The sequence below is a fragment of the Chelonia mydas genome, chromosome 1 (genome assembly GCF_015237465.2).
Source record: "Chelonia mydas isolate rCheMyd1 chromosome 1, rCheMyd1.pri.v2, whole genome shotgun sequence".
Taxonomy (NCBI): Eukaryota; Metazoa; Chordata; order Testudines; family Cheloniidae; genus Chelonia; species Chelonia mydas.
Window position 1 is genome coordinate 347,508,597 of NC_057849.1, and position 14,007 is coordinate 347,522,603.

The 14,007-nt window shown below is 44.5% G+C and overlaps 1 protein-coding gene across 2 annotated transcripts in view; it reads right to left on the reverse strand.

Moving 5' to 3' along the window:
• SHANK3 (SH3 and multiple ankyrin repeat domains 3) overlaps positions 1-14,007 on the reverse strand; it is a 755,611-nt gene that overhangs the window by 587,281 nt on the left and 154,323 nt on the right. For both annotated transcript variants that reach the window (XM_043522025.1, XM_043522029.1), the window contains exon 4: positions 11,477-11,680. In XM_043522025.1, coding sequence (XP_043377960.1) covers positions 11,477-11,680 — 204 coding nt within the window. The remainder of the gene's footprint in view (positions 1-11,476; positions 11,681-14,007) is intronic.

Genomic DNA, 14,007 nt, shown 5'->3' on the forward strand with positions numbered 1-14,007 from the left:
TACCGTGAGAAAAGAAGACTGAAGGGGGATCCTGAGAACAGTCTTCTAATATGTTAAAGGGAGCTATAAAGAGGATGGTGATCAACTGTTCTCCATGTCCCCTGAAGGTCAGACAAGAAGCAATGGGCTTAATCTATAGCAAATAAGATTTAGGTTAGATATTAGGAAAAACTTTCTAACTATAAGGGCGGTTAAGTACTGGAATAGGCTTCCCAGGGAGGTTGTGGAATCCCTGTCATTGGAGATTTTTAAGAACAAGTTATTAGACAAACACCTGTCAGGAAAGGTCTAGGTTTACTTAGTCCTGCCTCAGCGCAGGGTGCAGGACTAGATGACTTCTCAAGGTCCCTTCCAGCCCTGCACTTCTATGATTTTATTATTCTAGATCTCACGTCATTTCACAGGTTAAAGAGCCTTTGTTTAATACAAATTTTAGGTCTAGAAAGGACCATCAGATGATCTAGTCTGCCCCCCCTCTACGTGGCAGGCCATAGAATTTTTCCAGTTAACATTGTACCGAGCCCAATAACTTGTGTTTGGCTAAAGCATCTCTTCCAGAAAGGCATCCAGTTTGGATCTGAAGACATGAAGAGATGGAATATTCAGCACTTCCCTTGATTATTCGTACCAGTGGTTAAGCACCTGTTGAAAATCTGTGCCTTATTTCCAATTTGAATTTGTCTGTCTTCAGCTTCCAAGCATTGGTTCTGCCTTTCTCCACTAGATTAAAGAGTCCTTTAGCACTTGGTATTTTCTCCCCATACAGGTACTTAGACACTGTAATCAAGTCACCTCTCAATCTTCATTTTAATAAACTAACCAGACAGAGCTCTTTAAGTCTCTCACTGTAAGTCATTTTTTCCAGCCCTTGAATAATTTTTGTGGCTCTTTTCTGCACCCACTTGTTTTTCAACAACCTTCTTAAGGATGAACACCAGAACATAAAAACGGTCACACTGGGTCAGACCAATGGTCTGTCTAGCCCAGTGTCCTGTCTTCCGACAATGGCCAGTGCCAAGCACTTCAGAGGGAATGAACAGAAGAGGGCAATTTATCAAGTGATCCACCCCGTCGTCCAGTCCCAGCTTCTGGAAGTCAGAGGTTTAGGGACACTTGGCACATGGGGCTGCATTCCTGACCATCTTGGCTAATAGCCACTGATGGACCTGTCCTCCATGAATTTATCTAACTCTTTTTTTAACCCTGTTATATTTTTGGTCTTCACAGCATTCCACGGCAATGAGTTCCACCAGTTGTCTGTGCATTGTGTGAAGAAGTACTTCCTTTTGTTTGTTTTAAATCTTCTTTAATTTCATTGGGTGATCCCTAATTCTCACATTATGCAAAGAGGTCAATAACATGTCCCTAGTCACCTTCTCCCCACCAGTCATGGTTTTATAGACCTCCCTCATATTCCACCTTCGTCGTCTCTTTTCGAAGCTGAACAATCCCCATCTTTTTAATCTCTCCTCACAAGGAAGCTGTTCCGTACTCCTAATAATTTTTGTTTCCCTTCTCCGCATCCTTTTCAATTCCAATATATCTTTTTTAAGTGGGGCGGGGAACCAGAACTACACACAGTATTCAAGGTGTGGGTGTCCCCTGGATTTATAGAGTGGCATTATGGTATTTCCTGTCTTATTATCGATCCCTTTCCTAATGGTTCCTAACATGCTGCTAGCTTTTTTCACTGCTGCCGCACATGGAGCAGATGTTTTCAGAGAACTATCCACGATGATCCCAGTATCAATCTCACTTATGCCATATGGAAAAAATCCCCTCTCTACTCCTACTCCAGAAGTGGGCAAACTTTTTGGCCCAAGGGTCACATCTGGGTATGGAAATTGTATGGTGGGCCATGAATGCTCATGAAATTGGGGGTTAGGATGCAGGAGGGGGTGAGGGCTCTGGCTGGGGGTGCAGCCTCTGGGGTGGGGCCAGAAATGGGGAGTTCAGGGTGTGGGAGGGAGCTCTGGGCTGGGGCAGAGGGTTGGAGTGCGGGAGCTCAGGCTGGGAGTTCGAGCTCTGGGGTGGGGCTGGGGATAAGGAGTTGGGGGTGCAGGAGGATGCTCTGGACTTGGAGGGAGAGGTTCGGAAGGCGGGAGGGGGATGAGGGCTGGGGCAGGGGGTTGGGGCATGGGAGGGGGTCAGGGGTGCAAGATCCAGGTGGCTCTTATCTCAAGCAGCTCCTGGAAGTAGCAGCATGTCCCCACTCCAGCTCCTATGAGGAGGTGCGGCCAGGTGCCTCTGCGCACTGCCTAGTCCGCAGGCGCCGCCCCTGCAGCTCCCATTGGCTGTGGTTCCTGGCCAATAGGAGCTGCGGGGGCAGCGCTTGGGGCAGGGGCAGCGTGTGGACCCCCGTGGCTGCCCCTACGCAAAGGAGCCAGAGGGGGGACATGTCACTGCTTCTGGGAGCTGTGCAGAGCCACAGCACATGTGGAGAAGGGCAAGCCCCAGACCCCACTCCCCAGCTGGAATGGGGCAAGCCCCAGATCCCGCTCCCCAGCAGGAGCTCGAGGGCCAGATTAAAACATCTGAAGGACCAGATGCGGCCCCGGGGCCGCAGTTTGCCCACCCCGTCCTACTCACTATTCCCGTGTTCATACATCCCAGAATCACAATTACACTTTTTGCCACAGCTTTGCATTTGGAGCTCTTGTGCAGTTGCTTGTCCGCTATGACCCCTAAATTCTTTTCAGTGTCACAGCTTTCCAGGTTACAGTCCCCCATTCTGCAGATGTGGCCTGCATTCCTTTTTCCTAGATGTACAATTTTGGATTTGGCTGTTCTAAAATACATTTTTTAATAGGCCCAGTTTACCAAACAATCCCAATCACTTTGTTTGACTACCTTTTATCCTTATTATTATTTGCTACTCTGCCCTCTCTGGGTCATCGGCAAATTGTATCAGCAGTGATTTTATATTTACCTCCAGAACACTGATGAAAACACTGAATAGCATCAGGAGGAACATCGCACCCCCATGCGATGATGATTCTCCCCTGAGAACTACATTTTGAGATACTGCTTTAGCCAGATCTTAACTCATGTATTGGGCTAATTTTTAATCAGAATGTCATGCGGTACTAAGGTTTCAGAGTAGCAGCCATGTTAGTCTGTATCTGCAAAAAGAACAGGAGTACTCGTGGCACCTTAGAGACTAACAAATTTATTTGAACATAAGCATTCGTGGACAACAGCCCACTTCATCAGATGCATAGAATTGAACATATAGTACGAAGATATATATATATACACACATACAGAGAACATGAAAAAGTGGAGTAAGAGGCTAATTAATTAAGATGAGCTATTATCAGCAGGAGAAAAAAACTTTTGTAGTGATAATCAAGATGCTCATGTAGACAGTTGACAAGAAGGTGTGAGGATACTTAACATGCAAACTAGATACCATTAACCTGGGTTTGACTAGAGACTGGGAGTGGCTGGGTCATTCCACATATTGAATCTATTTCCCCATGTTAAGTATCCTCACACCTTCTTGTCAGCTGTCTACATGGGCCATCTTGATTATCACTACAAAAGTTTTTTTCTCCTGCTGATAATAGCTCATTTTAATTAATTAGCCTCTTACTCCACCTTTTCATGTTCTCTGTGTGTGTGTGTACATATATATACATCTTCTTACTATATGTTCCATTCTATTCATCTGATGAAGTGGGCTGTAGCCCACGGAAGCTTATTCTCAAATAAATTTGTTAGTCTCTAAGGTGCCACAAGTACTCCTGTTCTTTATGCAGTACTAAGTCAAACACTTTACAAAAGTTTAAGTATATTACATCTACACAGTTACCTTTATCAACCAAACTTGTAATCTCAAAGAATGAAATCACATTTGTTTGACAAGATTTATTTTCCATAAAACCATGTTGACTGGCATTAACTATACTCCCTTTATCAATTGACTCCTGGATCAGATTTCCCATTATTTTGCCCAGGATTAATGTCACGCTAACCGTCCCATAGTTATTCGGGTCATCCCACTTGCCCTTTTTGAATATTGGCACAACATTAGCACTCTTCCAGTCTTCTGGAATTTCCCCAGAATCCAAGATTTATTAAAAATTAACATCAGTGGGCCAGAGACCTCCTCAGTCAATTTTAGGTCTCTTGTGTACAAGTTAGCCAGGCCTGCTGATTTTAAAATGTTTATCCCTAGTAAATATTGTTTAACATTAACTCCTTTGAGGAGTAAAGCTCAGTTTGATCCCCAACGGACAGAGCTCTTTAGATAGTAAACAAGAAGGCCTGTACTCTATCCCCAGAAAATAGAGATCCCTGCTAAAGTAACAGGTGGAACTGATCTAGGTTCAATTCCTGGCTAGTACAGGCATAGGATATAGGAATTGCCAGACTGGATCAGACTCATGGCTCATCTAATTCAGTATCCCACCTGTGACAGCAGCCAGCATAAGCTGCTTCAGAGGAAGGAAAAAATCTAGGGAAGCTCTCAGGATAATTTATGGTCCACTGCAGTGTGTTTTATGGTCCTACAGGGAGAGCCGGGGGTGGGGGGAAGAGAGAGAGAGATGACTTCTGCCAGCCCCAGAGGCTATACAATCTATGGAGTTTACATTTAGCTATTGGTAACTGTCTTTTACAGCAGTTAGCTTACCTGACAGTAACTGTGTTTCTTCAAGATGTTCTGTCCATCCTAGACATGGTGCACATGCCCTATGCACAGGAGTTTGGAATATTCTCACCAGCAGCGCCCACTGGGGTGGCGAATGCACCCTGCACACCCTTGCTCTTCCCCTCCCGAGGACACAAAAGATGGAGTGACCCCAACCAGCACTCAGTTCCTTCAGCATCCAGAATTCATATGTTAAATTCCAAGCTGCGGGAAAAGAGGGTGGCTCATGGGATCTGCATGTGCAGAGCATCTTGAAGAATCGGAGTTACTGTACAGTAAGTAACCATATTTTCTTCGCATATCTATATGCATGGATCCTGCTCCCGGCAATTAGCCAGCAGCTGACTGCTGCATAGGATGGAAGGTAGGTGTTCATCTAAACATTTGGTGGGTGCTACCCTACCAAATGGGGTATCTGAGCTAGAAGCCACACCAGAGAATAATTTTGAGTGAACGTGTGATCGGAAGACCGTGTTGCTGCTATTGCATGCTGCTGAAACAGCCTGGCCTCTGGTAGAACGAGTTCTACTATCACGTGGAGGGCTCAGCTCATCAATGGGTCAGAAACCCATTTAGAGCCTTTGTGTTGAAACAGCCTTCGCTTTGAATCTAATAATAAATGATATAAACAGCCCAGGTGATTTACACATATGTCTTGTCCTGTGAAGATAATACTGAAGTGCCATTTTAAAATCCAAGGTGTGTAGCTTTGTCTCTCCCGCAGATAAATGAGGCCTTGGAAAAAACATTGGCAAATGGATTTAATGACTAATACAGAAATCCAGCATCGCTCTCAGAATAAATTTAGGGCAAGATCTCATTGTTACCCTATCTGCAGGAAATATTGTACATGGAGGGTTGCCATCAGAGCCCAAATCTCTCATTCTATGTGCTGAAATGATTGCTGTTTTCACTGACAAATGAGGCAATAAGAAAGATGACATTGGTTCAAGATCTATAAGGGATGAGAGTACCATGTTCAAATACCATGGTGCAGCTATTTTCCTTATAGGTTCCTTATAGGACCATTTATACATCATGAACCATCTGATGCAAAAATACTACGGCTCCCTGTAATGGTGGGTAGAAGGCCGAAATTGCTGCTAAGTGAACCTTGATTGAATTAATGGACAATCCCAATTGCTTCCAAGACAGTAAACAGTCTAGAATCATAAGTGCAGAAACTTGTAATGGAGCACAGTCACGTGAGGATGACCAGATGGAAAAATATTTCCATTTGGCCATGCAGTTCTCCTAGTGAAGGGTTTTCTACTCTGTAACAAGAGATCTTGAATTTCCAATGAACAGCTACAATGACGTCCACATAGCATCCAAACCATCCAAGCAGGGTCTCGGTGAAGAATTATGCTGGAACTCTGGGAGATTATGTCTGCCTGGCTAGGTAGAGTTATGAATTGCTGGCTGGACAGAAGCAATAGGTCTGAGTACCAGACTTGGTGAGGCCAGGCTGGAGCTACTAGGATGATCCGAGCATTGTCTTGTCTCACTTTCTATAACACTCTGAGAATGAAAACGCAAGATGGAAAAGCGTAGATTAGGTGATTTCAGCATGGAATCATGAAAGCATTTGCTATGTAGGCCAGGCTTTTCATTTCTTGTCCCTGTTGGAGGTAAACATGTCCACTTGGGGAATTCCCGTTCTCAGAAGACCTATCCCACATAAAGGAGAGTGCTTAAAACCTGGTGAGGGCACAGCACCAGGTAATACAGTAAACAGTAACTAACTACTGAACTAACTAAATAAGTGCAGTGGTACTACTCATTAACTATTTACAAAAGCTAACAGACAATCTCATTGCTGTCATCAGTAATCATGCAGTAGAACCCCAATGAAAGCTCTGACTCAGATTGCGGGTGGTGAGAGGAAAGTGACAGGGATCGGGGCAATGTCTTGGGAGAGGATACAAGGGCCAGAGGGCACAATCGCCACCCCAATGGGTACTGCTAAGCAAAGCTCTCCAGATTTGCCACACTGGGCACACGCATACCTGAGTGGAGTGCACATCTGCAATCGCTCAAAGAACCATGAAGCTCTCCTCATTGTCACTCCATTGATCTCACTCCCATGTCTACAGCATCAAAACAGCTTGTGAGAAAGTCCTAGTAACTAACTGACCTGCTGTACAAATGGAGCTGAACACCTCTTTACGGTTCTCTGGTGTAATCCCACTGCAAATAAATCCTTTCTGGCCAACATGACCTAATCATGCTCTATCCTGACCTGCAGGTTAGCAAAGGAGTAGATTTTTCTCTTCCAACTACCCAATTTTTTGGTTTTCTATTCTCCAGCCTATATTTCACTGACTGCTTGGATCCTTCCTTGGCTGCAGTTACTACTAAGGACAACAGCAAGTAAAAATGCAAAAATTAAAAACCCTTTGTTGTAACTTCATGTCTCAAATTCACATGCCTTGATGTGGCAGAGATTAAAGCTAGAATAGCCAACAGATCTAAAATCCCCTCCTGGATTGGCAATACTGCCATACTCTGGTATGTAGGCTTCAAAATAGGAAATAGTTTATATGCCTTTTCTTGTGCCATCTCCAGAGGAACCTAGAAGGTTCCAGCCACCCTCTTAAGCAACCCCTGAAATGCGTTAAAGTCATCTACGGTAGCAGGGACAGGAGGAGTCATTGCCTCATCTGATGAGAATGATGAAAAAAGAGGAGGTGCGGATGGGTCTATCTGATGGCTCTATGTCATCTTCTTCATTCACCTGCTGCTGCTCTTCCTGAATGATTTCCCCTGCAGGTGAGTGAGAGACTTTGGAGACAGGTTTAGGAGATTTGTCTCTGGACCTTGGAATAGGTAATGGAAATTGACCCTGAAAATGAAACTAATATGACCAAATAGCGAGGTCTGGAATCCATACAGACATGACATATCAGGCCAAGAAGGACGCATCCAAGGAGCATGGGGAGGCTGAGGAACATGACCACTGTATGAAAAATAGCAAGAATACTTCCTATGCTGTTTTATATCCCTGGATTGGCCCACAGAGAATTGAGCCAGGCTGGGGGAAGGTTTTCTACTGCAAATAGGAGACAAAGAGGAGGACAAGAAAACTTCCAGAGGAGGAGATACATTTGGGGGATCCCAGCTCCTGAGGTGAACTCATTGACCTTCCTGTAAACTGAAAGAGAAAAAAAAAAAAGAAAGAAAAACTGGTACCTGTGGCCCTGGTGCTGAAAAGGATTCACAGACAGTAATTAAAAGGTGACATCTACCAGAGGAGACTTCAGTTCCAGAGTCACTCGCGACACTGCCTAGGTAGTAAGGATATTTCAATAGGTGTTGCAGGGACAGGATGTCTGAACACCATGGAAATCTGGGACAGTGCTGAATGAGCCAGTGACTGGTGAGTGTGTCATCACTGACTGAGCCCATGCTAAATGAATCTATACCAAGTGAGCTCGCAGTGAGCGTGCTGGCATTCAAAGAGTTGGTGTCAAAAGAACTCTCAGTGCTGCAGATCTAGCTGGAGAGGCCAAAGTCATAGGTACCGCAAACAGATCAGTGAGTGCCTTCTTAGCTCAGCATTGTGCCGGTGCTGATTCCAGTTACTTCTGCAGGGCCAACTGCATTGTGCCGATTTAGCCACGTCCATAGACCTATGGCTCTGTGGTTTCCTTTTGTTTGGTACCAGAGAAGGAAAACAGTGCCAAGAGACAAAATTAGAGGTAATCTCCTTTCTCCTGCGGATAGCACAGATCACGGAATGTTGCAACAGTATTTGTGGTGCCATTTACAAGCTCTTGGAGGAGCAGTGAGCTCTCTTTGACCTCTTCAATCCAGGAGCAGTAATAGTGGCTGAATACTAGCTCCATGAGTTTTTAGGGAAGTATCTAATCTTGAACTTCTTCCTTCTGAGCCACTTCTGAATCTGATCATGCCCACAGATTATTCCAGGCGGTAAAGTTTTAGCCAAGATTCCCTGGCCTTTTGTGTGTATTTTTTGAATGTGTTAGAAATTGCACACTTAGAGGGAATATGACTCTCTCCTAAGCAGTACGTCAGTCATTAAGGGCAGTTACCTCTCCAACATGAAGGACAAGTCTTGAAATGTGGAGATATGGGTTCAGGCACCAGGTATCCTAACTACTAAATTATATCTATAGAAAATAATTTTTTTTGCTAGTTGGCTCAAAATGAAACACTATGAAACAAACTAGTAACTACAGAAAGTACAGTAAACTATGTACCTACAAACTAACTCTTATGGGAGACTGAGGTTGTTCTGAGTCTCTGCCAAGGGGTGCTCAGAGTAGTGGTTGGAGTCGCTCTGCCCTTTCTGCCATTGGGAGGGAAGGACAAGGGTGCGCAGGACATTGCCCGTGAATACATTCCATAATCCTGTGCAAGCGGCGCATGCGCACCACGAGTGGGATACAGACAGATGGTCATTGGAAGAAGAAATTAGGATTTTGTCTCAGATAAAGAAAGAACAGGGGTAGACCTCAGCAACATGAGGGGCTATAAATCTTTATCTGACTCAGCTGCGCTTATGGGGAAAGCCAGGAAATGGATATTTTATATGCTGATCCCAATACCTGTACAACTTTGGCTATAGCCTACAGATTTCTTATCTCACCAGAAACTCAGTAGACTAAAAAGAAAAGGAGTACTTGTGGCACCTTAGAGACTAACCAGTTTATTTGAGCATGAGCTTTCGTGAGCTACAGCTCACTTCATCGGATGCATAGCATATCGTGGAAACTGCAGAAGACATTATATACACGCAGAAACCATGAAACAAAACTTCCTCCCACCCCACTCTCCTGCTGGTAACAGCTTATCTAAAGTGATCATCAAGTAGAGCCATTTCCAGCACAAATCCAGGTTTTCTCACCCTTTCCCCCCCCGCCCCCCACACACATACAAACTCACTCTCCTGCTGGTAATAGCCCATCCCTCTTTGAAACCTCTCTTTATAATGCGCATGATAATCAAGGTGGGTCATTTCCAGCACTAATCCAGGAAACCTGGATTAGTGCTGGAAATGACCCACCTTGATTATCATGCGCATTATAAAGAGAGGTTTCAAAGAGGGATGGGCTATTACCAGCAGGAGAGTGAGTTTGTATGTGTGTGGGGGGCGGGGGGGGAAAGGGTGAGAAAACCTGGATTTGTGCTGGAAATGGCTCTACTTGATGATCACTTTAGATAAGCTGTTACCAGCAGGAGAGTGGGGTGGGAGGAAGTTTTGTTTCATGGTTTCTGCGTGTATATAATGTCTTCTGCAGTTTCCACGATATGCTATGCATCCGATGAAGTGAGCTGTAGCTCACGAAAGCTCATGCTCAAATAAACTGGTTAGTCTCTAAGGTGCCACAAGTACTCCTTTTCTTTTTACGAATACAGACTAACACGGCTGTTACTCTGAAACCTGTCAGTAGACTAAGTGAGCTATTAACCCAAGGGCTGGAACGCTGCTCCCTATTAGAATCCCAGACTTTTGTTTACTGACAAGGCTCTGAAGCGTTTGGAGAATAACTCAGAAGCTGCTATTCTGCCCAAGGTCTGAAGAATCCAGATGCCACACACTGCATATGATGGCCATATGACAGAAACTGAGAAATTATTTCTGAAAGAAGATCAGAGGGGATGTCATTATGCGTGTGTGCTAAAGTATGCAAGTTCTGTTGAAACCTTATATTGAAATATATTTAACAGCAGCTAAGTGGTGAAAGTCTGTCTAAGGAAGACTGGTGGATTTACTAAATAATAGCTTTTAGATAAAAGCTATTAAACATTCCAAATACTGATTAAAATGTTTAAAATGTGTATGAAGTGTTTACTAAGAAGTTGTGTTGCCAGGGCCGGCTCCAGGCACCAGCGGAGGAAGCAGGTTCCTGGGGCGGCCAATAGAAAGGGGCGTCAGTCCCTGCATTATTGGGGCGGTGCGTCTGGGTCTTCGGCGGCAAGTCCTTCATTCCCTCTCTTCCTCTTCGGCGGCAGCTCTATCGGGTTTTTCTTTTCTTTTTTTCTTCGCCGCGTGGGGTGGCAAAAAAGCTGGAGCCAGCCCTCTGTGTTGCTCTTTCTCACTGCAGCTGACAGGGAACTGTTATTAAAACCTATGTTCAGGGTTATGTATGTAACAGTCCATAAGAGTTAACTATGTAATGCTTTCTGAAAAGTCCTGAAGTGACAGAACTCGGACCTGTATTTCAGCAAAGAGTTAAACTGAGGTGCAGGAAACGGGCGGGTTATGGAGATGTATATAATATTTACCCCCAGCACCCATTACACAAAGGGTGCCCAAACAGGGTCTGCCACTTGTTACCTAAGCACACCACTTTGGTACTCCAGTCTCTGCAATGGACACATATCGAATACAACATTGAATTCAAGGTCTCTGTCCTGATATTCCCAGTTCTCCGTGAGACAGTCCTTAGCTACCTGACAAACTCCCTCTCCCACCATGACTTTGGCTTTCCACAACAGCTACACTCCACTGGAAGCTGTTGATCAAAAGGGACAGAACTTTTACATAAGCAGGACCAACACTGTGGAGCCCATTGCCAGCAAAGACAAACAATAACCAGGACGCTCGGCACATTGAGAACTAAATGTCAAGCTCGTTTCTGTGATTCAGCTTGCCCTCCGTAACTTCTTCACACAAGCAAACACACTAACCCACCCACCTGCCCAAATTGTTATGGTATATTCATGTTTTCACTCCCACTGGCAAAAAAAAAAAAAAAGAAAGAGATTTTTCTTACTCTTCTTTAGTACTTCTGAGGCACTCAGACACTACCATGATGGAGACCACATAAGTCAGATAAAAAAGCAGCTAGATACCTCCAGGTAGGGGACAGGAATGTCTGGATTCAGAGGGTATTCTCTCAGCAGTCGCTCCTCATCCAGGAACTTTCCAGCCCTGCCATTGAAGGCTGGCTGGAAAAGCCCATAGTTCAGAACATCCTTCAGGCTGTGGTTCAAGGTGCAGAGAATGCGCTGTTTAGAGACCCAGACAGGAACATCAGGATTTAGCCGCAGACATTTCTATGGAGAGAAAGAGAGAGTGATTAGGGGATGGCAACCCAGCATTTCTGTAATTCCATAACCACATCCAAGAACAACAGTGGTGAGACCATGGAACAAGCTTAGAGCAGGAAATCTATAACCTTTTCCATGGCAGTGAGTAAGCAGAAATAGATAATCTGCAGAAATTAGGGAGGATAAGATTCATTAGGTCCCATCTTGTCTATCTCCTGTGATGCCAGGGCAGGATCATTCTCTACAATCTAATCTACAGGGTTTTATCCTCTCTGCAAATAAATGTTTCAAGTAATGGGATGTCCGGGAGAATATTCCATGGCTTAATACCATACAATTCACTGTCAGGAAGTTTACTCCATTATTCATCTTAAACTGGATATCCAGAAGTGGAAAGATCTCACACATATAAACAGAGACAAATGATTTTGCAAGGCTGGAGACTGCAAGCTCAATTAGGGACAATGAAGGAACCCAGGGAGGTCTTTAACCATTGGGAGGAGAGGCCTTGAAAAAGGAGGCAGAGCTCTACATAACATTTCTAGACACCATTTATGACTGCTTCTTGGAGCAGCTAGTCCTGAAACCCACAAGGGGAGAGGCAGTTCTTGATTTAGTCCCACATGGTGCACAGGATCTGATCCAGGAGATGAATATAGCTAAACTGCTCAGTAATAGAGACCATAACATAACTACATTTAACAACATCCTTGGAGGGGAGAAAATACCAAAGAAACTCACCACAGCAGCTTTTATCTTCACAAAAAGGGGAACTACACTAATGAAGAGGCTTGTTAAATGGAAATTAAAAGGAACAGTCACAAGAGTGAAATGCCTGCAAACTACATGGAGATGATTTAAAAACATAAGGCTCAAACTAACTGTGAGGGGCCTTCCAGGGGTGCGGCCTGGACCTGGGGTACCACTGAGTCCTCTGTCCCTCCAACCTGGGCTCCCTCTCACCATGTGATGCCGTGACAAGCTGAAAACCTCTGGTAGGTCCTGCATTCACACAGACATCCCCAGGCAGGGACACACCCAGCTGAGTTACATGAATGCTTCTCCCAGCCACTCATGAACTAACAATAGAGAGGCTCCAGCCAATTCCCCCAGCTCCCCATCTTTGGTCCCCGGGGCTGTGACGTCCTTCCCTGGTCAGAAGCCTGACCAGCATACATTTATAACCCAGTCATCCCTCCCTCAATGTGGAGAGGAAATGCACCAGCTCTTGTTCCTGAGCAGATTTCTCAAGCACTTCAACCAAAACACACTGTTTTAGGTAAACCATAAAACAGGTTTATTAACTACAGAAAGATAGATTTTAAGTGACTATAAGTGGTAGGCATAAAGGATAGAGATGGTTACCAAAGAAAATAAAAATAAGCGTACAATCTAAGCTGTATAAACTAAGCAGGATTTGAATCAAGCAGTGCCTCATCCTGATAGTACAAGAAGGTTACAGATCTTCAGTACACAGGCTGAAATTCTTCTCCAACCCTGGACCACCTTCCCCCTTCCAGACGTGTTTCCAGGTGTTGAGTTGTGGGGGGAGTGAGGCCAAGCCATGCAGCCACTGTCCCCTCTTCTGTATCCATAGTCCCTGTGCCTAGAAGACACTTGTCTTGGCAGGTCCTGGAGGGCTTCCCTGAGTCGCCTGGTTGAGCAATCCCCCCAGTGTGGGTGCTTCCGCAACTGTCCTTGAATTGTAAATCCCCTGATTACAATTTCCCTGCTTGTTAATAGTCATTGAGTACCCTCTGCCTGAGGACCCTCCTTTGAGTGGTTTGCTTTCTTTGTATGCCACTAGCAAACTTACACATATTTCAGTAACAACCACACAACAAAAATTTCATAACTTGATACACACTAATGATATACACATTTGGACAGAACAATGAGTTTCAGCAGATCATGACTTTTCATATGATCTCTTACACAGCATGCTTTGTATGAAACATATCATAATTACACGCCGGGGGTGAATATGGGGTTCTGGGAGTGCCAGAACCCCAAATAAAAAAATAGTAAGAGAACCCCAAAAAATAAACCATGGCTAAACCGCAGAGTAAAAGAGGAAGCTGGAGGCAAACAGGCGTCCTTTAAAAACTGGAAGTGAAACCCTACAAAGGAAAAGAGAAAGGAGCATAAACTCTGGCAATTCAGGTGTAAAAGCATAATTAGGCAGGACAAAAAAAAATGAAAAGCAACCAGCAAAAGACACAAAAACTAACAGGAGATTTATTTTAAGTACATCAGAAGCGGGAAGCCTGCAAACAATCAGTGGGGCCACTGGACGATCGAGGTGATAGTGGAGCACTCAAGGAAAACAAGAC